This window comes from Numida meleagris, chromosome 10, assembly GCF_002078875.1.
Source record: "Numida meleagris isolate 19003 breed g44 Domestic line chromosome 10, NumMel1.0, whole genome shotgun sequence".
Lineage (NCBI taxonomy): Eukaryota > Metazoa > Chordata > Aves > Galliformes > Numididae > Numida > Numida meleagris.
Window position 1 is genome coordinate 2,556,717 of NC_034418.1, and position 25,698 is coordinate 2,582,414.

The 25,698-nt window shown below is 47.1% G+C and overlaps 1 protein-coding gene across 3 annotated transcripts in view; it reads right to left on the reverse strand.

Annotated features, from left to right (window-relative positions):
- The window catches only part of NECAB2 (N-terminal EF-hand calcium binding protein 2), a 50,947-nt gene extending 28,322 nt beyond the window's left edge, over nt 1–22,625 (reverse strand). For 2 of the 3 annotated variants that reach the window (XM_021408825.1, XM_021408824.1), the window contains exons 1-2: nt 22,401–22,625; nt 15,419–15,443 (exon numbers count right to left, since the gene is read on the reverse strand). In XM_021408825.1, coding sequence (XP_021264500.1) covers nt 15,419–15,443; nt 22,401–22,595 — 220 coding nt within the window. In that variant the 5' untranslated portion in view covers nt 22,596–22,625. The remainder of the gene's footprint in view (nt 1–15,418; nt 15,444–22,400) is intronic. The other variant, XM_021408826.1, reaches the window with a different exon arrangement.

A 25,698-nucleotide genomic window follows, 5' to 3' on the forward strand; every position in this document is an offset into this window, starting at 1 on the left:
AAAGCTGATTGTTCTTTAGTGCAGCTTAAATACCTGCCTGCAAATACAGAAGGTGAAAGCACAGCAGAGTAACAAGGTCATCCCAGGACTGCATATCTATAATTGAAAGATGGGCTGGGAGCAGCACGCTGCTGGAGACAGCAGACAGGGGCAGCTTTGGGGAGCTCAAGCGATAAGAGGAAGCAGAGGGGCTGGGATGTGGGAGGTCAGATCGAAATGGTGGAAAATCCTGTGCAGAGAGGATGGTGTCCCCAGCGCCATGGACGCACATGTCTGCGATAAGAGCCAAAGAAGATGCTGTGCTCCAGGAGTAGTCTTATCAACAGAGTCACAGCAAAGCAAGATTGTCCTGACAGCAGCAGTGTCTGCTGTCACTGAGGGTGGATAAGTCTTGGGAACCTGCTTTTCCTGAAAGCTGCTGTGTGTGAGATAGGAACTCTCCAGTTGGATGGAGTGTCACACGTCTTACCAAGCGTTCCCATGCAGCCTACCTGCAGGAGCTCCTGTGGAGACATTTCAACCTTTAGAAGCCACTTCTGCTTTGGGTAAAAAGGGCAATAGAAAAATTGAGACTCTGTACCAATCTCATGAAACAAAGCTTCCATCCATAAGACCCTGAGAAACCACTGCCACTTTTTCATCCAGGCGGGCTACTAAACGTAGGCAACCTGCTCCACCGCCTCACTGCACTTTCAAGGGGCTAAATCCAGTCCTTTGGGTCAGCACCTGAGCTGGCAGCTAAGGCAAATGTCACTAGCCAGAAATTGTGTGCGCAGGTGCTGAGCGACTGAGGAAAGAGATAATCAGGCAGCAGCTGTTCTGCATTCATTCCTTCTGGAGAGCACCATCTTCTTCGCACTTCAGTTTCTCAAAATAATTCAATCACAGGCAAAGGCCAAAGCAAATTTCCAGCCACACAGAGCCATCAAAGTTAAAACTAACTAGGGAGAGGAGGGTGTGATGGAGATCATCGAGCAGCCCTTCTGGGGGTTTTACATTGCTCCATTTGTCATCGTAACAACCTGCTGAGTCCAGGAGCGGCTTTGGTGCTTCCTACCCCGTGCAGTTATGTTGTTCCCACACACTGATGCAATGGGGGAAATGAAGCCAGGGCCATAAATCATCCAAAATACAGGAAACGTGTTGGCTGAGTATTTGGAAATTCACTCGGCGATACAAAGAGCTTAAAGCAACTACAAAGTAAGATTCTGTTTGCTAAGTCCATTTGGAGTTACATCAAGTTGGAGTTCATAGCCTCAGTGCCTTGCAGAGAGGAGTTTCCAGTCACTAACATCCTTCTCCTTTCTTTGAATTCTTGGTTGGACCAAGTTAACGTGGCTGTCTGTTCCTAGGTCTGAGCCATTATCCTCATCCTGTCCCCTTTCTATTCCCACAGCTCTATATTTGTTGCTCAGGGGTACTTTGTGGGCAAGGGGAAGATTCTTCCCTTCTGCTCCAAGAAGAAATGAGAGTCCAGTTTCCCTCGTCTTACACGTTTCTGTGGTCTGTCTCCTCAAGGCTTGAAGCTGGTTACCTCCTTCCCTTGCACTCGCAACAGCATGGCTGGCAATCTTCCCTTTGGGATGTGGCCTGGGGAAAAATGCAGATTTCTGTTGTAGTCAGACAGCTGGACCTCACTCACCAGCAATGCCCAGGCACCCAGCAGTGTCCATTAGCATGCCAGTGCCATCACCAAGCTGCTCAGCTTTTATCTTCAAATCAAGCCTTTTGTCGTCCCAGAATTAGAAGTAATTTTGAAATTAGTTTTAATGGGAGCTATAGATAGAAATCAAATGTAGGCTGGTAGGCAGGAGACATGCAGGAGGGATGGAGCAGATGGTCTCCTGCTGCCTTTTGTTAAGGTTTCACTTCTTTTGATTTTCCAGGTAACCCTTGCCCTGCAGTAATGAGCTGATTTAAATGTGCTTTCTTTTTTTCCTGTTCTCACTCCATATATTGGCTTTGGATCTCACACCATTGTTTTTCTGAACACTTTTCACAGAAATTCCCACTCTTTCATTAATTAAATGCTGGGATCAGACTTTGCCAGGATACAAACAGCCTGGCAATGGTCAGTGCAGTTGCTGCATAGTAGAGGAGTAGTACTCTACAGAGCTGCCTTAATCTATCATTTTGCTATGGAAAAACAGGAGATGAAGTAGTTCAGCCCTGTCGCTAACTGAGCCTGCTGCAGCAATCCCAGCAGCTGGATGTTCTGGCCTCAAATCTCCCTGCTTCCATTTAAGGTAACGTTCTCCCAAGAAAACCTTGCTAAAAAAGAACAGAGCCCATCTCCTGCAGTGCCTTAAAGCTGACTGTTCTGCAGGGAGAGTTCTGCTAACCATGGGAAATATGCTAAAAGTCAATAGCGGGAGAAAAACTAATATTTGAACAGGTATGTTAGAAGTACCATAGCTGTTAGCCACATGTTCAACAAATAGTTCATTTTTATGCATTAGCAAACCATTAGCCTCCTCATTAACTGCTGCTCTTTTCCTTCTCAAATGCGCAGATGAAGCACTAGAGCTGTTGGCTGTTGACAAATTAGCAGCAAATTACAGAGGATTACGGAGCTACAAACTCCTTGCTTTCCGCAGCCCCATGGAGCAATAACCAGATTGCATTGGCAGCACCGCTGATTTTCCACCCAGCTAACAAGCTGTGCAGGGATGAAGGCCGTGAATTAAACTAATCTGGAAAGCAGATCTCCCATTTGCTTTCTCAGAAAGCAGGAGTGAACCTTGTACGGTGCTATCTGCAGCAGACAGGACATCCAGCTCCTTGAGCTCTGGAAAGTCAGTGGTCCCCAAACTCCCATTACAAAAGTCACAGGCTCTAAAACAAACTGCTGCTCCTGTCCAATGGTCCCTCTCCCACTGGTTCCTTTGTCCATGGCCAAACATCCTCCAGAAACATCTGTTTGGAGGTTTCCTTTTCTCCATGACTCAGCAGAGCCTCTGGGTCCCACGGGTTTGCAGGGCACTTGCTCTTAAATTTATGCTCTCCCTTAACAAAGCTTCTGCCCTTCTCAGACATTCTCACAGCCAAATGCCAGCCCTACGTCCAGCACCAGCCCTCAGCCCAGTGCCAGCTCTATGCCCAGCACCAGCCCTATGCTTATCATCCCCTGCAACTCAGCCTGGGCGAGATAGGAGCCCCAGCTCTACCAGAGGTATTTAATGTCTCTAAGCCAGCAGTGTGCAGATCTTTCCAGGCTCTTTCATCTGTTTGCTTTGCAAAGCAGCTGAGCACCACAGAAGTAGAGCATCCCTGCAGGGAAGGCACATCTGCTCTGGAAAGATTGCAAAGAAAAACAAAACAAAACAAATATTAATTCCTGCTCCAGCAAATTTAACAAGCATGTCTTTAATCACATTCTTTCTCAACTACCTTTTAACAAAACTGCAGCATTCATATTTTTTCTGTTCATTTTTAACCAGTGGATCATTTCAAACTAGGAAAAAAAATAAACAGGACTGTTATCAGGCTTTCCGGCTTTAAGCAAGTAGAAAGAAGTTTTGATCGATTTTCCCCAATTACACATAAAACAGCAACCCATGACAAGGAGCAGGAGCCTGTGCAGCACCAAACTGTACCAGGAGAGCCCCAGATCCCCACAGCTCGGCACTGCCAGCTGCAAGGATAATGCAAAAATAATCCCACAGAAATCCACCTCCTATGGTTTCTCACAGCAAATTGAGAACCACGGATACACAAACCCCCAAACATTCAACACAACTGTTCTATTGCAGGCTCCCCTCTGCCCTGTTCTTTATAGTATTCATCTCTGCCACTGCTTGTTAAAATTCTCCTCTTGGAGAGTGGGTTTCAGTGCAGTCCTTGTGAATTTTTAATGTCCTGTGCTACTCAGCTTTTGCTGAATCCACGTTTTCTCCACAGAGCAGCACTTCCATGTGCCCTGCCTGCACCTCCCAGCACAGCTCTGTTCTTGGGGTGGACACAGGGAATGCTGATCCCTTCCCTTCTTCCTTCTTTACCATTTCCCCTTGTTCTATCACTGCTGAAGAGTCTGTCCCCTTCTTTCTTACAGCCCCTCTTTAGATACTGAGGGCCACTCTCAGTAGCTCAGAAGCTCTCAGAAGACTCCCTGGAGCCTTCCATTCTCCAGCTGCACAGCCTCAGCTCTCAGCCTGTCCCCACAGGGAGCTGTTCCATCCCTCAGTCATTTTTGTGGCCCTCCTCTGGATGCAATCCAACAGCTCCACGTCTCTCCTGTACTGAGGACTCCCCATCTGGACGCAGTGCTCCAGGTGAGGTCTCACAGAGCAGAGCAGAGCGGCACCTCCCCTCCCTGCCCTGCTGGCTGCGCTGCTTTGGATGCAGCCCAGGCTATGGCTGGCTTCCTGGCCTGTGAGGGCACAGTGCTGCTTCATGCCCGGCTGCCACCCACCAGTACTCCCAAGTCCTTTTCAGCAGGACTGTGCTCTATCCTTTCATCCCCCAACTGGTACTGGGAGTGAGGGTTGCTATGCCCCAGGTGCAGACCTTGCACTTGTCATTGATGAAGCTTATGAGGTTCTCCTGTTTCTGCTGCTCAGCACTGTGATGCTCCGGAGCTTACAACATGAACCAGGCTCCTTTGAGCTTTCTTCTCCTTCCTTGAGCTCTGGTTAAGAAATCATTAAATCGTTTGTAGCTAAAAAAAGTCAAACAAACGAGGAAGGAAAACCTGGCAGCATTCAGATTTCACAAAACCTTCATCCCAGGAGCTTTCAGCAGAGGTCATGAATGACTCCACCTAAAAGCAAACACATTCAGTTGCATAGAGATGACATTCAGCTTTTTGTGCAAGAAAGTAGTATACTAGAAGAATCCAAGTTATTACAAACAAAGCATTGCCTTTACAACACCTCCACCATCACTGAGGGTCACCGTGTTGCAGAAACCAACTGCAGAACTCATGGAGGGCTTTACAGTGCTGGGGAATACCGATGCTCTGTGGATACACTTCGAACCTTCCTTTGTTTTCCAAGCTTTCACCAAACACTGCATCTCCAGACTGGCTCAGTGCACAGAGGGGCGGGTGATCTTAGCAGGAGTGGTAAGCTGCTCAGCCACCAGGCTGTACACACCTGAGCTTTACATATATGTGTTTTTTTCACCTACAAAGAAAAGGGCACAAGGATGATGCGGAGTATAGCAAATTCAATGTAATCTCCATAAAACCACTGTTCCTGTAGAGGGTCTCGGTGCAGTACAGACCTCCTGCAAGACCTGAAGCACGTAGAGATACCATCGGCCAAGGGGACTTTAGGTGCTCCCCTGCTTGCTTTGTCCCTGCAAGACCTCACAGAGCACATCTGAGGATGCTTTGTGTTGCAGTTCCCTTCTGGGGAAGCCCCAGCAAAACTCCCAGGCAGGCTGAGTGGTGGGGGCTTAGGGCTTGGTACCACTCCTTCATAGGAAACCTCTGACTGAGGGCTCTGATTTTGCCGTGGGAGATAACATATTTCCATACTAATTAAAGAGAAGGTCTTCTCCTGGAGCACACTGGCATGCTTCTACAGAAAGGAGCTGGCCCAGCCCTTTTCCTGCCTGCCAGCCCCTGCACCAGTCAGCACTGTGCTGGGCAGTGAGGAGCGTTTAGTCCCCATTCCTGTATAAAAGGATCAAAATGCTCAGCGGGTTGGTTACTCAAAGGTTCAGCCATCCAGCCTCCACGTATCAGAGCGAAAAATACACACTGTGGGCTTGAAGCTAGAATATTAAAACTGTAGAAGGTAGGATGCAAAAGGGAAAAAACCCTGATCGTACAACGCCACAAGGGACCGGAGCTGTTCTGTAGTGATTTATGATATAAGAAAGCTGCTTGCTTTCATGTTGCCGTGGTTATTCAGCCGCTTGCTGCATGAATACATTTGCTCGGTTCAGTGAGAGGCTCAGAGAAAGCACATGGGAAGGAGGAGATCAGCTCCAGGACCCGCAATTTCTGGTTCGTGATCTCTAAAACAAGGTAGATCTCTTTGCTCAGCTGATTCCTACAGCACAGAGCACCAGCCTGTGGCCAGGGGAGGACACAGCTGGGGTGGGCTGGATCCCCTCGCCTGCCTTTGGTCCTCACTGTTCATGGCTTTAATATCCCCTGCTGTGCACAGTTCTGCATTTATAACTTCTCCCACTTAATCCTTCCTCAAGTTAATTGTTACTAAAATGTTTCCCCCTCTGATTTCCAACCTGAAAATTTGTTTTTCAAGACCTGCACTCTGCTGTTCCCCAGTTACTGGGTTAGAGGACGCAGGGAACAAGCCTGGCTCCTCCCTCTGCACACTCTCAATCTTGGTTGCTATCATCTTGTCACTATCATCTTGGTTTCAGTCTTGTGCAAGTGATCACTTCCAATTACAGAATGCACCTTCCCCCCACTGCTTAACACCTACCTAGCACATTAATTAATGCTGCTGTCATTCCAGCTACAAAAATACAAGAAAAACCATTTTCCAAGGGACTAGGTTTGCACTGAACAAAGAGCCCAGCACAGCCACATCTCCAGGTCCCAATCCCCTTCTCAGTGAGCAAAGCACAGAATGGCATCAGCTATCATTCCTAACAGCTGTCTGGTGCGCAACAAAAAAGGGCCTGTTAGGGTGAGTACTCTGATTTTGGTTAATACAGGGCTGTTTGCTGATATAAATTCAGCCTAAAAAGGAAGGAAAATCAGCCTTGCTTAATGGAGTGTGACGTGCTTGAGAGCCAGCAAAGCAATCAGCTGGAAAGGTAACATCTTGCGATGAGCAGAAAACCCTTTAGAAAGGAAAATACTTATTTTCATTGTACGCCTGTTGGCCGACCAGGTGCCAAGCTGTGGCTGCGTGACAAAGGGCATGGTCTCCCTCCCCACTGTGTGCCAGTAAGATAGTTATTCCTCTCTCTCTGGTCTATATTATCTGTGAAAAAAGAGTGAGAAAGATAATAGGAAGAAAGAGATCCCATGATTTATAGCTGCTCCTGGCTGATTGCCCAAACGTAGGCAGCCAGAACATATTTTCCACAATTGTCTGGCAAAAAATTGCTAGGGAATTATAAGGATTATTTGCAGCAGTTCTGGATTCAATTTTTGCCTTATTTAAAGTTAACAGCTCTAATGAACCACCTTCAATAAAGGCAGCGGGTTGCAGCAGAACATAATTAGAGACGAAGGCAGAGCCCCCACTCTGCGTGGCAATGGGGTGAGCAGCAGGAGTGCAGCACAGTGATTTTTCTTCACCCAGGGCTCGAGCTGAAAGGCAGAGGAGAGCCCCGCTGCCAGGTGAAGGAAGCAGCGCTCCATCTGCACAGCATTCCCAAGGGAAATCCATTGCTCTCTGAGGTTGCTCAGGCCAACGTCAAGCAGTGAAACTGGATACCACGAGGATATTAAATTAACATTAAAGAGCCCTAAAATATGACTACCTTGAGCTGTGAAGCATGAGAAGGCAGCAAGCTCTATGACTCTCATGCATGATAGATAAGCACATTGCTTGGCCCTGGAGCGTGTCTACAGAAGGGCAACAAAGATGTGAGGAGTCTGAGCACAGTCCTATGGGAGCGGCTGAGGGAATGGGATGGGTCAGTCTGGAGAAGAGGAGCTAGAGGAGACCTCATGGCTCTCTGCAACCCCTGGAAAGAGGTTGTGGTGAGATGGGGTCAGCCTCTGCTCCCAGGTAACAGTGATGGGACAAGAAGTGATGGCCTCAAGTTTCTCCAGGAGAGGGTCAGGTTGGATATTAGGAACAATTTTTTCTCTGAAAGAGCAGTGAGGCACTGGCACAGCTGCCCAGGGAGGTGGGGGAGTCACCATCCCTGGAGGTGTTCCAGAGCCATGGGGATGTGGCACTAAGGATCATGGTTTAGTGGGCAACATTGGTGATAGGTGCACAGTTGGACAAAATGATCTTAGAGGCCTTTTCCAGCCCTAATGGTTCTATAATTCTGTGATTCTAAGTTACTCAAAGTGGCCTCATGCTTGGCAGGGTTTGGCTAAATCACAACAAATACAAATGTACCCTAGTAGCTCGGTCCTGAGAACCATCCAGCCCTTCCTTGTCAGTGTGTGCTGGGCATGGCCACACATCAGTTGAGTCACCCAGACCTCCCATCCTCCCATTCATTTGCCCAACCACTACAGCCATCCACATTAGAAAAGTCCTTTACAGGCATTTTAAAATTTCATCCCTGCTAAAACCAACCAACCCAAAAGAAAAAAAAAAAAAAACATGAAGAATTTAGCAGGAGGAATATTGATTTGCTAGATCTACCTTGAAAAGTTTCCTGATACAGCAACATGAGACATTAATGAGATGGATGGAACAGTGCCCAAGGTGTTTGAGCTGCCAACGTCCATCACAGCCCTCACTCTGTCTTGTGCTGCTATTTCCAAGTAAAAGAGACCTCCACATGGATGCCCTCCTCCTGCAGCAGGGCAGGGGCTTATATCACCAACCCAAAGGGGAGAGATGTCAGGACAGTTGCGCACAAATACAGACCTATCTGCAAGGGAAATGCACGAATCTAGCAAACATTAGGACAGCTACAGCTGCAGGTCTCCCGGCCAGCTGGGAGCATCCAGGGATGTCCATGATCCACAGAAACCAGTGCAAAGCACACCACTTTTGAGCCATTGATGACAAAGCTCATGTTTTTTTGGCCAGAGATCTCAAGGAGCTCTGTAAATGTCTCACAGTGCCCTTTGCTGGCTGTCATCACGCTGCGTAGACACATTTGCTATGCAGTATCCAATTAAATTTCTCAACATTGGCTCCAGAAAAAAAAATTCTTTTGAAAGTCCCCCTGACTAATTGAGCAGCCTTTCGAAGCCTCCTTGGGAAACCACCCTTCACAAACTGTAACACAGTCATTAAATCATAGAACCGTTTGCTTCTTTTCAACCTGAGGTATATAATGAGGGTAACAGAAGAAAGCCCACATCTCACAGCACAGGAAGAAAAGAAAATAAAGACTATTGTCATTGGGTTTCAAACCTTAATTGGGATGCTTGAAAGCAGACTGAATCAAACAGTCTGAAATAGGCCAGGCTGAAGCAGTAACCCCTGCTCCACGTCCTTGATGTCTTCAATCCCAGTGCTGCTGTTTGTCTCTCTCTGTGTGCTAAAGGCATTGAAGGAGGCTGGGTTGATGGTTGGACACTGATGGATTGCTCCCAGCCCAACAGCCAGGCCAGACCCCTCCATCCCCATTTTACAGGTGTGCTTAGGATGTATCTGAGGAAGTGGGCTTCATTTGCGAGTCTCGTTCCTTGAAAGATGTGCTCAGAGGGTGAAAGTATAGAAGAAGCCACTGCCAAATTCTCTTAGCAATCACTCATTAAGTTTGCCTGGGAACTAGAAGCAAGCATTCACTGCTCTCAGTTTATTCATAACTTGAGTAATGAGGATGGGCATTCTGCATGGCACCAATTAGGTACTCAGGCTATCGGGTATTAACCAAAGTGTCAACAAGACAGCTACTGGGAAGGCCAGACGCTATGCTTAAATAGAGCAATGTTTGCTTTACAAGCTTTCACGGTGCCTTCTATTATCATCTTGGCAGGGAAAAGCTTTAGGAGCAGGTCAAGAGTAACAATTTTAGGGAGTGATAGGCTGTAAAACTTTGCTGTGCAGAAATAGACAGGAAATGAACAGTTCTGTCAGGGAAACCAGATTTCAGGCGCTGGCCACACCAGTGACTTGAGCTCATGGGAGAGTTTCTGGGCTGCATCCAACCTTGCATGAGATAAGCCACACATGGGCCCTGGTTTAAGCTGGACTGCTGTGTAAGTGTCAGCCCACAGTGCAGGGAGATACAGTGATTAATGTAGCCTGTAGTCCTGACCCTATGCATCCAATGTAAGGTCCTTCCACTTGGCAGAATGAATGTGGCCCTGCTCAATAAGTATAAAAAACCTTGGTTCTAACATACATCTGCTAAGAGAAACAAGCCCTAAAATTACCTCAGCTGTTTTCTTTTGCAGTAGGCACTAAGTATCCTCATATCTGCGCTGAAAGAAGAAAGCGTCACTGGAAGGGCTTGGTGGCATGAACATTGGGAAGTTACGTCATCAAGCTAGTCAATGGCAGAAATTTAACCCTGATTCACTACACTAATTTCAAGGGTTTAAAAGGCAGGCAGAAGTACAGGACACACCTAATGACAGCTTGTAGGGAAGGCCAGAAACCATCTTCCATAATTTTTGCATTACCTCAAAATTCATCTGGTTGACAGGTTTGTCTATCACTTTGGGAACAGTGTGTGCTGACTTAACAGATGTCATCTCTCCAAAGCCACATGTGAAGAACTCAGCAAGGACCTGGAAGGATAACTAAATGTACAGCGGAGAGAGCTAGGAAAATTTTATTTTATACAGAAGTCTGAATAACTGAAAGCAGATCCAAAATCTCTCCTTAAAAATAAACATCATGATGTAGTTTTACAAGGTGCTTCTTGTTTGCCACACCAAATTTAGACTATCTAAATGCAAGGTGTTGATTGTTATGATTTATTTTTAAGCAAGAAAAAGAAATTCAGGCTGGCTGCCGGGTCATGGAAGAACCCAACAGTCTTAGTCACACTTTAGAAACCTAATTCATCACTGCATTTTTCCACTTAAATGTGGGTGGCTGCTAATACTCTTTTTATTATGCAATAATTATAAATACTCTTACTTAGAACTAATGAATTAATTTGGATGCACCAGTGAGATATGAATAGCTCAAGGTTTTCCCTGGGTGTGCAGAGCAGTAGCCAAGCAGTAGGTAATTACCCTGACCTGGAAGCTAAGTGGTTTTTGATGAGTAACTCATTAGAAGCAGGGACCACGATGCTCTGAGAGCTCATAGTAAAAGCACAGACTGCAAAATGGGCAAGCAGTTGTGGCTGTGGAAAGAAGAACTGTGTGCAGCAGGAGGGTTATTAGGTGGAGGTGGTTTTCTATCCAGATATGTAACATGGGGTGTTGCAGCTCTAGCCTGGCAACTTCTTAAGATGTGATAAAACCAAAGTCAAAGCCATGAGGTCTTTGTTTTTATTGTGCCTTGGGTGCTGTATCATTGACGTCCCAGATGGTCACTGCTGTTCCAGTTCTGTACAAATGCATTTCTCAAAAGGGTCTTAAGCTGATGGGGAAGGTGGGGACATAAGTACCCCAAGTCCTTTAATACCTACGAGGACAATTACCATGCCAAATTCCAACTAAGTTGCCTTCTAAAAACATTTCAATGAATTAAGAAAGCAATTAATAATTGATGCCTGCTATTTTTAAACTCCAAACAACTCCAGAAAAACATTTTTTCCCAGCAGTTAGATGCCATAAAAAGAGACAGGTCCATGCAGGGTGAGCAAACTTCTTGGGTTTCCAGAATAAAGAAAGGACTAAGGTACAACCACACAGCAGGCAGGGCATCATGCCAATAGTATGGGGTATATGGCACATGTCACGATAGGGCAGTGGAAGTGCAGTGCTGCTCTGGGACATTCGTCCCATTCTCCAAACCCAGAATCCCTCCTCTAAAGTGACATTATGTCATACCTCTGTTCCATGGATCCAGGGGACAGTGCTGGCATGGGGCATTACTGGCACATCAGGAAGCCATCAGCAGAGCCTTGCTGCTGGTTACAGGTGGGAGGAGGAGCTCTAAGAGGAGCTGGCACAATCCTGCTGCCAGCTGACAGGGATCCATGGTCAGTTTGGTGTCCAAAGCTGTTTATGTTCCCTGCCTGTGAGCAGCAGACTTGCCTCCATCATTCATAGCGCAAATTCGCCACACTGGGATATGCTTTGTGTGTAAAGGTATTAAAGGCATACATCTCCTTTAAGGAGCTCCTAAGTGCCTCCAGCAGATAGCTGTGGGAGCTATTTAAAGGATGGCCCTCCTGGGATGGGAATGGGCACCACTCCATCACCCTCAGAGGCTCTTAATCAAGGAGCCCTTTCCATCCACCTGCTGCTGGTGCTGCTGTGCTCCAGCTCTTCCTTTACAGCTCTGCTACATCCTCAGCAGGCTCTGAGCTGAAGGTCAGGTCAGCAGAACTCTGACACCTTCCTCTATGTTCAACCAACAATGAATTTTTTAAAAATTTACATTCTGATTTCTTTGTATTCATCTCCAACAACAGCAGAAAGTGTCCAGGAGAGCCCATACTGAATGGCTTTGTCTCCATCCATGTCTTCAAACACACATTTGAGCACACTCCAGTGGATGGTTTATTACCGCATCTACAACCACGAGCAGCAGGGTGGTGGTAGCAACCTTACCTGTCACTGTAATGAATTAATGGGGTGATGCAGCTGTGTCCCTAGAATGCCATTGTCACTTTCAGCCACACTCATGCTGCCCCATCCCTTAGCAGGGTCAGTATCAGAGCCATTTTCCAAAACTGTGGTTGCAGATAATTATCAAGATAATAGATACAAAACAGGTAAAGATGCCCTTCAGAAAATGACTCGATGATTCATGGTGTCAGCTTTACCAAATTACATGCAGAATATGCTCTGAACAGGACTGATTGCACACTCTGAGGAAAAGGTGCTTCCCAGAGCTCCCGGGGACAGGATTTATTTGTTAAAGGTGATACAGCCTGGTGTTATATGCAGCAAAGTGCCCAGTCAGCTCTCTGGCCAGCTGCTCACATTACAGCTGCTAATGGCAACGTCTTGCATCGATAGCATGGTGCTGTCTAGATGCCCAGCCATGGGAGCCCCTGCTTCAGGGACCAGAGATTTTGAGATACAAGTTCTGTTTCCATCAAGCAACATTTTTATAACTAATCATTCGAAATTAGGCTGTTCTGTCAAAATCAAAACATCTTAATCTTTCCAAGTGAGTGCTGGGCTATTTATCTTGTAACTGATTAACAGCTTACGGAAGAGAGTAGGAAAGTACGCAGCAGATAACTCAGATGATGGACAGCTCTGCTTCATGAGCCCACAGCAAGATGCCTCCATTTTCCTAGCACATGCCAATTAAATGGTTAAGTATTGTTTACCAGGACCGGAGGGATTACATGACAGTAGGTGGGTTTATCAGCAGAGATAGAAAAACACTTCTACACAGGAGGAAATGATCATTCTGAATGACTGACAGCCATGCCCCTCACAGCATGACTGGAGGTAGCTGAATTAGTCACTGTCAGGTCATGGCCCAGCCCTTTGCCCTTTTCTCAGACCATTTTCTAGCTTCTTCAGACATCTCCAATGCATTCATCACGTCAAGGTGTGCTACTCAGTCTGTTGCTCATATAGATGGCCATAAATGTAGCTGTTGTCAATGGGGAAGAGGCTGGGGACAACTCACACTGGTCACAGAGCCTCAGTCCCCCTCTGAGGCAGGAGACCAAGGCATCCTTCAATGAGTAAGAGCTGCTTCCTTATCTTACCTTAAGTACCTTAGCACATGTAGGCACTGAGTGAAATCACCCGTAGACAGGAACCTCCGCATGGCAGGAAATGTAGAAGCCCCTTTTCACTGCAGGGGAATTGGTCTAGATGACCTTTAAGAGTCCCTTCCTACTGAAATGATCCTATGATGATGTGCTATAGCATCTATCAGCCAGAACATTCTATTGTTCATGAATTAACAATTTATGGTGAGGAGCTTTAGAAGACAGGAGAGGAAGAAGCTCCGGAATCCCCATGGCCATGCTCCACGGTTACCACACCTGAACTGGCCATGTTGTGTTCACACCACACACACTGCTTTATGGGGCTGGAAGCAACCAAGATGCTGGAAAGAATTCCACATGTAAGAGCTCTTGGCTCTAGGGACTTGCATTTTAAATAGGACAACTCCTTAAGCTTATAGTGCAAGGAGTAGCTTTGGAACTTGCACGTGACAGTTTCAACTGAAGATGCAGTCGTGTAGCAAGTTCTGCAAGTGCAAATGAACTCAGCAGCATAACTGAGCACCCAAGTCTGCTGGGAACTGCAGATGCGCATCAGCAGGACAGGGCTCTGCAAAGACCCTTACATGAGGACACCACAGCAACCTGCACCCAGATTTGTAATTTATTTATTTATTTTTTTTTTTCAGGGATTGTGTGGCAAATATGTCACAGGAGATCCACAATTATTTAATATTTCGTGACCCAGAGTCTCCACTTCTGAGCCATGCAAACATCCGTATCTGATGCTCAAAGAACATCCAGGGGAGCACTGCAGTGCTGGACAGGTAGGAAAAAATTCTCTGAAAGAGCAATGAGGCACTGGCACAGCTGCCCAGGGAGATGGGAGAGTCCCCGTCCCTAAAGATATTCAAGTGCAGTGGGGATGTGGCACTGAGGGATGTGATCAGTGGGCATAGTGGGGGTGGGCTGGGGTTGGGCTTGATGGTCTTAGTGGCCTTTTCCAACCTTAAGGATTTTATGGTTTTATGAAAGGGAGGACCACCTGGGTACCTCATACTTCACATGGGCACAACAGCCCAGATAAAATGCTGTACTTGGAGTTCTGGTCCTCCAGCTGTTATAAATTGAATTGTGACCAAAACAAAAGCACATCACTTGGTTGAATTTGAAAAGCAGCCACTGGAAGCACCTGCATCAAGGCCGGTAGGTTAAGACACATGCTTTTAAGCTGTGTTCAGCAACATGACATTTGCTACTGTAAGTATCTGTTGCTTACATGCCAGTGGCAGGTATGATCCTTACCATCTCTTTTAGACGTTGAGTATCATTTAAATCTTGTAGGGGACAAACCCTTCTCTCCTCTGTGCTCCCACTCACCCCTCTGCAAATACACATGGTTTTGCTGCATATTTGATTTCTTCTTGTACAAGAGGGAAAGAAAGACAGGCTCCAGGGATTTTAGCTAGGAGCTGAAATGAAGTTGCTTTTCATTGTGGGATGAGACTCCACTGCCTTTTTTTTTCCTATAATGGTTTTATGTTGCTATAGAGCAGCTCTCTCCTTTCAGGATCCCAGCACATTTAATGAGGATACTCTGTGCTGCTCCCCTTCTTGGGCAAGACTTGGTTTTAATGAAGTTGATCAGCTTTCAGCAGACATAAACCAGAAATACAGACAGATGCATGCTGCCCTGGATGTGTGTGCCTGGTCCATACAGAACCAGGCTACAGATATTCACAGCGTAGATTCATTTTGCAAAGCTATTCCAAGATGACAAAGAGCTGGATCCTCATTTATCACTTGACTGTGGTTATGAAAAAAAAAACAAACACATTATTTTGATGCTTTTAGAACTGCCCCAAATTTGGCAGATATTGCCACACAGACTTGCACATAAGCATCACGTCTGCTCTAAGAATACCTCAGCCAAAGAAATGACAAAACCTATTCCAATGCTTAGACACCACCAGTGTCAGTCCCAGTAAGATGGATGGCATTTAAACAGTTACCATCTGGGAAAAAGGACAGCAATACTGACAAAAGTTCAGTGACTAAAAGGTGAAACATGAATGTCCAGACTTACCATTTTTGTCAGCTCTTCTAAAAATCTGGAATTCAAAGAGAGAGAGAGAGAGATGCGTTACTCCACGGTTCGATGGGCAGCGGTTTGGTTGCAGCCCCCCAAGCATCCCAGATGCTCACCCAATCCCATCCCCTGCCCCAGTGCAAAGGGCAAACACCCCCTGGAAAGCATCAGTGCTTTGGCTTTCGAAGTAAGCCAAATGGGTCAGGTGGTAGGAGAAGTCTCCTAGCACAATGCAATTAATAGCAGAACCCTCATGCAAGGGCTGGAATCTTACAGGCTACTGCCAGGAACAGCTGTTAGCACAGGTTTGGCAATAAATTACTGAAAAATTAAGGTGCTTGTAAACTGGACAGAAAAAGGGACAACATTATCATCATCTCTTCAGATCTGACTCTGTTAATTTGAGCCAGAGCAGAGATTTTGGCTATTCAAAGGCATTTCCCTGCAGAGGGAATAGAAGTACCAGCAGGACAGATCAGAGGCAGCCAGAAAAATGCAATCTCTTCTTTTCTGGGTCATAAAATCATTACAGGGAAAAAGAAAAAAACAACTCAGAGAAGAAACTGCCGCACACAAGAAACCCAAGAGACAAATTGCATTGCGGAATATGCTATTTAAATGCATACGGTTTAATTAAGCAACATTAATCATTCTTCTGCTGGGAGTGCTTCCTTGGCTGCACAGGGCAAAGTCGAAGCTGCACTTTCTGGCAGGCTTGGACAGAAGCAAGCAACCTCTGCTTCAGCTGAATGGTGGAAACAGCCACGTCCCAACCTTCAAGAGCCACAGAAGCCCTACAAGGTTTAGAGCTTGCCACCACACTTCTTGGGCTGAGCATTTCTGAGAACAAGCAAAAGTGTGGAGGGAAATCCTACATGTCTGCAGGCTCATGGACCTCACTGAGGATATGGGTTTTGAAGGAGCAGGCATTGCTTTCTATGGGATGGAAAAATTACTGGGCCAGTGGGACTTCAGGAAGCCCCGGGGTTTCTGCACACATCACTCAGCCATGAGCACCATGCTCATGGAAATATTTGTATTTCTGACTCGGATGCCCCATGTCCTCACTTTATTCTACAGGACCAAGCTGCTTAACTTTGCTGTTAGTGAGCAAGTTCTTAATTGGACCACCAAAATTTTGTGTAGGAAAACATTAAAACAGGACACCAGAAGAGAAAGCTATTCAGGATACAGCCATCTGTTAGCATGGGCAGATGCTACCATAGCATGAATGAGCACCAGAAGGCTGATGGATACATGATTTGCTCTGTGATGGCTTGCCAGTGCTGCCAAAAATGTTGGTCCTGCAAGGAACCAGGATCTACACTAAATAGCAAAACTAAAGCAAACTGCATCAGCCACCCAGGTGACCCAACTGGTGCTATTTTCACAGATGGTAAAAAGAAATTAACCATCCCAAAGTGTACTGCCCTGCACTTCTCCTCATTGGCTGTGTTACAAAGCTATTAAGGAAACTTCCGAAGCACAAGCTAAATTGCATGGTGAGGATTCCCACAGCAATGGGCCAGATTAACCCATGTTATGGGATGTACTCTTGAAGTGCATGCAGTTCCCTGCCTGCAGCATACTTCGAATCATTAAGGTTGGAAAGGATTTCTAAGATCATCAGGTCCAGCCATCCACCCATCTCCAATACTGCCCACAAACCACAGTTTGTGCCACATCCCCACAGCTCTTGAACACCTCCAGGGACGGAGACGCCCCAACATCCCTGGGCAGCTGTGCCAGTGCCTGACCACTCTTTTAGAGACATTTTTCCTAATATCCAACTTGAACCTCCTCTGGTGCAACTTGAGGCCATTTACCTCTCATCCTATCTTGTTCCATTTCCAGGTGGTTAGATGCACATAATCTCTATCATATTTTGAGCCAGCAATGTCTTTCAAGAGTTCCAGTGGCTTTCTCTAAAATGTACATTTTTTGTGGTGTTCTCACATGGCTACTGCAGATATTTGGCAGAAGAAAGCAATTCAAAACATTGGTGGTAATAATAAACGTTAAGTAAAATTGATAGTTTCCAATCCTAACATTCAGCTCTGATTTCTCAGAACTCTTGGATGAGAAAGAGCTACACTGGAGGCTACCTGAGGGAGCTTTTCTTGGCAATTTTATTAAACTGACACAATTAGTCCCCTAACAAGCCTAGGAATTATTGCAGGGTTTGTAGAGTTGCTTATTCTTTCAGCAGGTTAGCATGATGTTGATTTAAATTAGAGTGCAGCTAAGCCAGAATTGTGCACTCCTGCTCATCACAGTGCAGAATCAAGGACAAACAAAGTCTGTCCTTCTGGGTGAGAGAACATCATCCAGGGAGACACAAAAGCCTGGTGAATCTGCTCTCTGTGTTCCCTCATCCCTGTTCTTCTGTGCTGTTCCTCTCCCTTTGTCCTCATTTGGAGCTGAGACAAGGCTTTATGAAATCCTATAAGGAAATTCCACTCCAGCAACCTCTGTGTTATTCTTTCTGGTGCTAATGTCAGAAAATAACGACTCGAAGTGTGGACTACATCATTACAGGTCGTCCTGCAATCGTCCTTCTTCACGCAGGGCAAAGGCTTGGTTGGGTAGGAAATACACTGTTGGTACGGAAATGCGGTCCCAGTCAGAATGCCCCTACAAAGCTGCAAAGCTGCAGAGCTCGCAGCACGTTCTTCCAGAGAGGAGCAGCTGACACCATGCCCTCACCTTTCACTTCTCCTCTTACCTGCTCTGCTTTTTACTGCCTATCTCTCAGAAATCAAGACTAAAAGAGGGGTGGGGGTTGCACCTGGTGTTATCGTATTTACAGTGCTGGGAGTTTGGTGAGCACCAGCCCTGGGTGTAACTCCTTCAAGGATGGAGCAAGGATGGCAGATATGAGTTAGTCCTCGGTGAAAGACAGAGCAGGTCAAACTAAAAGCTTAATTTGATATGAAGGCAAGGGCACTGCTTTCCTCAGGGGCTTTCAAACTAAGACCGAAAGGAGTGGGGCATGAGGCACACATCCACTGATGGCCAAGCCAGGAGCTGTGCACCCTCCCAGCAGGTTCGCCCCAAAAGGAGCCAATGGGGCAGTGTGGCTGCTGGTCCTCAGCCCTTGCACTCAATGTATTTCCCACTTTTGTGATCAGAGGTGGTGTGGACAGTGAAGGATGAGTAAGAGCAGTCTGTAACTAAGAACTGAAGTAAGTCCCAGACAGAGTAATACCTGTCTAGTCATTTCCCACATCTGGGGAGCCAATAATCCCAGCTCTGTATTGCATGTGTACTCAGTCACACACAGCAAATACCGTCTCACATAGGTTTTTCCAACTCCCCACTCCTATCTTCCCTTTTACAAGTCTTATGATACTTGTGGATTTGCTCTGGACTGGAAATGTCACTGTGACCACAGGTGGGTTGTAGGAGCACTGTGCCAATTTCAACTTCCTTTCAAAAGGGCTTTTGTCCTCCTGGCTGCAGGCAGAAGCTTAGAGCCCATAAGGGGCATCTCAAGCAGCCCAGGAAGCAGATGGAGACCACAATCTGATCTCCTTCTATGACCATGTGACCTGCCTGGTGGATGAGGGAAAGGCTGTGAATGTAGTTAACCTGGATTTTAGTAAAGCCTTTGACTCAGTCTCCCATAGTATTCCCTTGCAGAAGCTGGCAGCCCATGGCTTGGACAGGTACAATCTCCACTGGGTAAAAAAAACTGCCTGGATGGCCAGGCCCAGAGAGTGGTGGTGAATGGAGTTACATCCAGCTGGCAACCAGTCACGAGTGGTGTTCCCCAGGGGTCAGTACTGGGGTCAGCCCTGTTTAATGTCTTTAGTGACGATCTGGACTAGGGCAGTGAGAACTCTCTCAGTAATTTTGCAGTTGACAGCAAGTTGGGAGGAAGTGTTGATCTGTCTGAGGGCAGGAAGGCCCTGGGATCTGGATAGGCTGGATCAATCAGCTCAGGCCAATTGTATGAGCTTTAACAACGCCAAGTGCCAGGTCCTGCCCTTCAGTCACAACAAGTCACTACAGGGTTGGGGCAGCTGGAATGCTGCCCAGGGAGGCGATGGAGTCACCATCCCTGGAGGTGTTCAAGACCCATGGAGATGTGGCACTGAGGGATGTGGTTAGTGGGCATGGTGGGGGTGGGTTGGGGTTGAACTTGAGGATCTTAAAGATCTTTTCCAACCTTAATGACTCTATGATTCTATATAGACATTGCCATGATCTTGTCTCAGAAGCTATGGGTAGACTTCATTTATCTCCAGCAGGCTGGACGCTCTCAGTCCAAGTTTGGGGCTCCTGACGACGGGGCAGTACTGTGGAACTTCACCATGAGATGCAAGCATCCAGGTGAACATCTGGATATGGTGACACTGTGTGAGCTCACTGCTGAGCACAACCCCCATTCCGTCTGCTACCACCACTCAGGAGCATCTCTCACTCCTGGTTTCATTGCTGCCTGCTATAGGAAATGCTGAGGACTTAAATGTCTTCCTCATTAGTCTGTTACCAGGCTTTCACCATTCTGCAGTTTTAGCTATTTTTTTCTATGATTTTGAGCCAAACTATTAAACATTATCCAACTTTTACCTAGACGGACACAAGCAAAATAAAGGACAATTCTGGAGATATCCCTAAGCTAAGATTAATCCCTGAAGGAACAGCAGCCAGGCTGATGGCAGAAGACATCTGCTCCCCTTGGACCTCCTTCCTCAGCCCTTGGTTTCACCCCACAACATCTTTGTTTTGTTTCATGGATGCAAAGGGAGTAGGAAAGTTCTCACTGACCCACCACCACCCTCATGGCCCAGAAGAATCAGAACAAACATTTTGAGTGTAAAGAAAGCCAGAACAGATGAGGAAGAAGTGACTGGCATACCATTATCATCAGAGCCACCTTATGCAATTCATAACCAAACAAAGCCTAGCCCTCATCTCAGGTCATGAGGATGTTATTTAAACACAGAATCTGCCAGGGCTCTTCCTCCATCCCCTGAGGAGCCACAGTGCCCAGAGCTGGAACAGCTGCTCCCCACACGCACACACAGCGTGGAAGCTGCATGAGCTAATTGGAAATACCTGAGGATTACAGTGGAAGCTTTGTTACCTTTTGTTACCTTGTGAAAATGAACCCAAATGCACATTTTCCCAGTTGTTAAAGCTAGCTTGCAAAATGCTCTTGAAGACCCAGTTATAGTAAAGCCACAACTTAAACTGAAGTTTCTATTGTATTTGGAGAAAAGGGAGAAGCATGTTCTAAAGGTGGAGAAAAGAAGAAAAAAAAACCACAAACCCTCAAACTTTACATTTCCAGAATCCATTTCTCTTTTCAGCAGGTAAGAAAGGGCTCCAGTCCCACTGTGAAGGGGAAATGGGCTGAAGAGTTGCATGTCCAGCACTGTTGTATGTCCCAATGGTTGAACCATTCTAAAAGTTGAGGGCTCATTTTCTCAGTTTGAAGTGGAATAAAAAATCCACTTGAAGAAAGTGAAGTTGTACAGATAAGGTATCGTTTTTCTGGGAACACAACCCTAACTTAAGAACCTCTACTTATCCAATTAATGTTGCTCTCCCATTGCATTTATGCTCTGAAGCCCACACTACTGTAAGATTTCAGCAGGGTGGGGAAAAAAAAGGGAGAAAAGTTTAACATAAAAAAATCATAAGGGTATTCCGTTCCTCATTTCAGTTTCTCCAGGTATCACCATCCATCAGTGTTCTGCTCTCTCCTCTGCTTTTGGCTGACCAATAGACACAGCTGAGTTGGTTCATCCAGGGAACTGGAGTGCCTAGCAGCCCATAGTGCTCACATACAGGATGAGTTTCAGACCCACCAGCCAATGCCAGTGCTTACGAATTGCTTAGAAAACACAAGGGTTCGCCTGGAAGAGCTCTGGCTATTTGGTGCTGAAGGGGCCAGGAGAACATGAGTGCCAGCGTCTCTGGAGCTTATTTTTGCATTCACTACATTTTATTCTTAAAGCTAGGAGATAGCAGAGCTGGGGACACACATGTTTAATTACTAGGTGCTGCAGCCAGAAAAGCTCCATAATGACACCATTTACTTGCTGGTTATTTCACCCCATTCTGCTAATTCATTTAAGTGCAAATAACCTCACCAGCCCCCTAATCAGGAAGCCTAAAAATACCCGAGTGGAGGCACCAGGCACACTCCTGTGTGTTCCCCCAAACCCAGGTAGGGGAGCCCTGGGTACGACACTCCTACAGGCAAACAGTACCATGCTGCAGCCCTCTCAGGTATTGGGATGCAGAAGCCAGGGTGCACCCCAAAGCCTAGGGAGTCTGGAGGACCCTCCTGCAAAAAGTGATTTGTGTGACTTGAGGTCTTGTAACCCCATCAGGTTGAGCTGACGGCAGGATTAAGGTCTCAGGGTGTATTCCCATTCCCAGGTGGTGGGGTGGCCTGGGGGCCGCAGGATGTGGGAAAGGGGGTGCAGGACCCAGGGTGTACTCTCATGTTCAGAGAGTCTGGAGAATGCAGGAGCCCAGCCAGCTTGGGGGATAAGCAGCAAGGACATGCAGGATTCGGGCTGCATCTGCATCCCCAGTGAGCCCATGGGGTGCAGGACCCGGGGAATAATCCCAATCTTATATTGCTCCCAGTGTGCAGGATCTGATCTCCAGCCAGAATAGGAGTGCAGAGCCTAGGCAAGGGGATGCGGGGTCCGGGCTGCAACCCTATGCTCACTGGGTACGGGAGATGTGGGACCAAGGTGCACCCTATTCCTACCTGCCTCGGGGTGGACAGGGCAAAGAGATGCAGGATCCGGGCTGCACCCATCCGCAGCCAGCCGGGGATGCAAGACACATGCAAGGGGATGCAGGACCGGGGAATAACACCAATGCCACGCCGGTGGGGGGTGCGGGATGCAGCGGGAGGGCTGCAGGAATCCCTGTGCACTTCCGTGGGGCTTGCAGGACCCGCGGTAAGGGAATGCCCGACCCCGAGCTGAGGGATCTCGGGACCACTCACATCGAGGATGACGGAGGTGCCCTTCCTCTGCGCGGAGGCTCCCGAGGTGAGCAGCTCCCTGTCGGCGACGCCCTTGTCGCTCATCCTGGCCCCGACCCAGCGCAGCAGCCCGTCCAGCCCGCGCAGCGCCGGCGCCGGCTTCCGCAGCAGCTTGTGCACGCCGGCCCGGCAGTACCGCGCCGCCTGCTCGCACATCGCTCCGCCCGGCCTCGTGCCGGATCCGGGGCTCCCTCCTCCTCCTCCTCCTCCTCCTCCTCCTCCTCCCCCCCTCCACTTCCATCCCCTCCTCCTCCTTCTCGTCCTCCTCCGCATCGCGGCCAGGGGCGGGCTCCTGGCTCCTCGCTCTGCCCTGCCCGCAGATTTTGGGGTGGGGGTCCCAGCATAGCTCTCATCTCCCTCCCAGAGCAGCTCTTCAGGCGTTTTTTGGGCAGCGGGCGTAATTCTTGCTAGTAAATAAAACTTGGGTCTGACTCCACAGGCCAGAAAGCCCCCACGACGAACAGGGATGTCAGCTGGGGCATCGCAACATCTGTGGCTGCAGAACTAAGCATGTTGCTCAGCCAAAGATTCCTACTCCCATAGTTCTGTATTACAAAGATGTTCACTGTTGGTACACTTGTGTCTGCCTGCACAAGCCTTGATCTTCCTGTGGATACATCCTCCACACCTAAGATCACAGAATAAAAGTCATTAATATTGGAAAAGAGCTCTCAGATCCCCAAGTCCCACCCCAGCCCACCCCCACTGTGCCCACTGCCCATGTCCCTCGGCTCTGGGACACCTCCAGGGACGGTGACTCCCTCACCTCCCTGAGTGGCTGTGCCAGTGCCTCTTCGCTCTTTCGGAGAAGAAATTGTTTCTAATATCCGACCTGAACCTCCTCTGGCACAATTTGAGGCCATCACCTCTCAACCTATTGCTGTTACCCCGGAGTAGAGTCCAAATTCACCCCACCACAAACTCCTTTCAGAGGCTGGAGAGAGCAAGGCGCCTCCATGTGAGCTCAGACACCGGGATGCACTGGGGCGGGGGGCTTGGAATCCTCACTGGGATTCCCAGGGACTCACAGGGACTTGGTGCCAGCCCAGCCCTTGTGAGCACTGCCCTTTGACACAGCCCCATGCCTGTTCCCCAAAGAAGGGACAGCAAAATGCTGGCACCACTCAGTTCCCCATCGCATCTCCCAGCAAAGATGATTGAAGGCACGGCATGTCCTGCCATGCCCATGCACCATACTGGTGCTGATCTGTCCATAATCCTCATGTCCCAAGTGACAGCGGCCTTTTCATGTTTTTGCAATCCCCATATTATCCAATGCTTCTTCTTTAGGCATCTGTCCGCTAAATGGGTCAATCAGGCTGCGCTAATCACACCCAGCCTGGCAGTGCTGTATGCTGTATGCTCTTTGCTCAACAATTTCATAAACAAAGTTCTTCACATTTTCCTTTCTTTTCATTTGCTCGGAAGATTCATTACTCTGCTTGGAAGTCTGAGGCTATTTCTCCTCTTTTGTCCAAATCTTTTCCTGTTAATGTCAAAACCAGCTTTACCTCATTTAAATACTCATTTTTCTTCCTAAGTGAATCTAGATTGGAAAAATTTCAGCCACTCAAGCAGAAGTGGAAGCAGCAAATGTTATGAGCTGAGAGAGCAAGATGCAGGCTCAGCTCCAGGTGCAGTGCTGGAGGTCTCCAGGCTCCTGCCACAGCCAAGGCAGAGCAGAAGGCAGCACCCTGCGTATGCTCTGAGTGCTGCCCTCCCAACCCTCTCCAAGCCATGGGAGTTTGAGCTAATGAAAACCTTCCAGCAAAATGTCAGCTGTGGCTTGCTGATGCTTGCTAATGGTTGCTGGGATTGATCCAGCTGCTCAGGGGTGGAAGGAGGAATCAGCGGCCTCACTAAGAGGGGAATCTGATAGAGCAGAACTGACACCCTACACAGGTGCAGGAGCAAAGCTGGAGCTTGCAGTGCCCTCTTAGTCCCAGCACTGCTCTGCGGCTATTGAAAAGCAACATCAGGACTGTCGTGCCATAGAAAGGTGAGCCTTTCCCAAATTACGTTGTGACATAGGCTGGTTTGTTTAGCAATAGGGATCAGTATATTATTTTAAGGACCAATATATTAGTTTAGTAAAAGGAATCAGTGAGTGCTAGTTCTAAAACTTTCCATTTCAACTTTGCTTGGTGTGCGAACAGCCTTGTTTTTCTCAACGATTCTGCTTCACAAGAAGCACTGGAGTCATAATAGACTACTTTTATCTTTGCATCCACTAGGCGCATGGGATTTTTCTTCAGATTTCGCATATACTGTTTTGGAAATTGTTCACTATGGCCTAACAAGCAATGGAAGTTTGCCATGTTGGGGAAAAACAGCTATAGGTCAGCCAAAAGTCTCTGTGATTAAGCTGATGGTGGAAAAATGGGGAGAAAGTAAGCGGTTGTAGGACCACCTTAGATGCAACTGCGCATGCACAGAGGGACATCAGCATATATTAATGAGTTCTTGGAAAATAATGAAGATGTATACCAATGTACTGCATACGTATGTCTTAACTGTTTAAATGCAGAACTTGAACTCTGGGAGAATGCGCTTGATTTGTCAAGTCACCCGGTACGTATTGTGAGGAATAAAAGAATGCTGCTTTCTAACACCATATTGGATTTAGAAAGACTTCTTTTTGGGTTTTGGATGACGGCTACAAACAAACTACCAAATAAACCCTCACAAAGCACTCAGCTCTCGCTCAAATATCACCTGCAACGGGGTCAATGCAACAGCGGAGACAGAAAAGCAGAGAGGTCACCCCGAGAGCTGGGGTAACCCCAAAGAGGTTGGTTTGAGAATGTCTGAGCCCACCGAAGGCCAGGCTGCTGCAGGTGGGAGCTCAGGTTGTGCCTGGGGCCATTCCTAGGGGCAAACCATGCATATCTGAGGAGCTTCAGAAGTTATATAAATCCTATACAACAGAAATCAGACGGACTGACCTCACTGCTGAATAAAATCCCTTCAGTATCCTCATAGCCCAATACAGGTAAAAATCACTATTTAGTTTGTGTTTCAGATATATTTTCATATTATATTTTGAAACACATTGTAATTTTTGCTATTTTGAGGTGCAGAGATGAGGGGAAATAAAGAGAGTTTCTAGCAGGAAAGTGAAAGGCCTGGGGGTAAGTGCTAGGGAAGGCCCTTCTGCTGGGGGCTGTAAAAGAAAGTGAATTTTATTTTATTTTAAATAATATTGTTTTATATTATTTTATATTATTTTATTTTATTTTTGACTGCTTTGTTTGAGTAT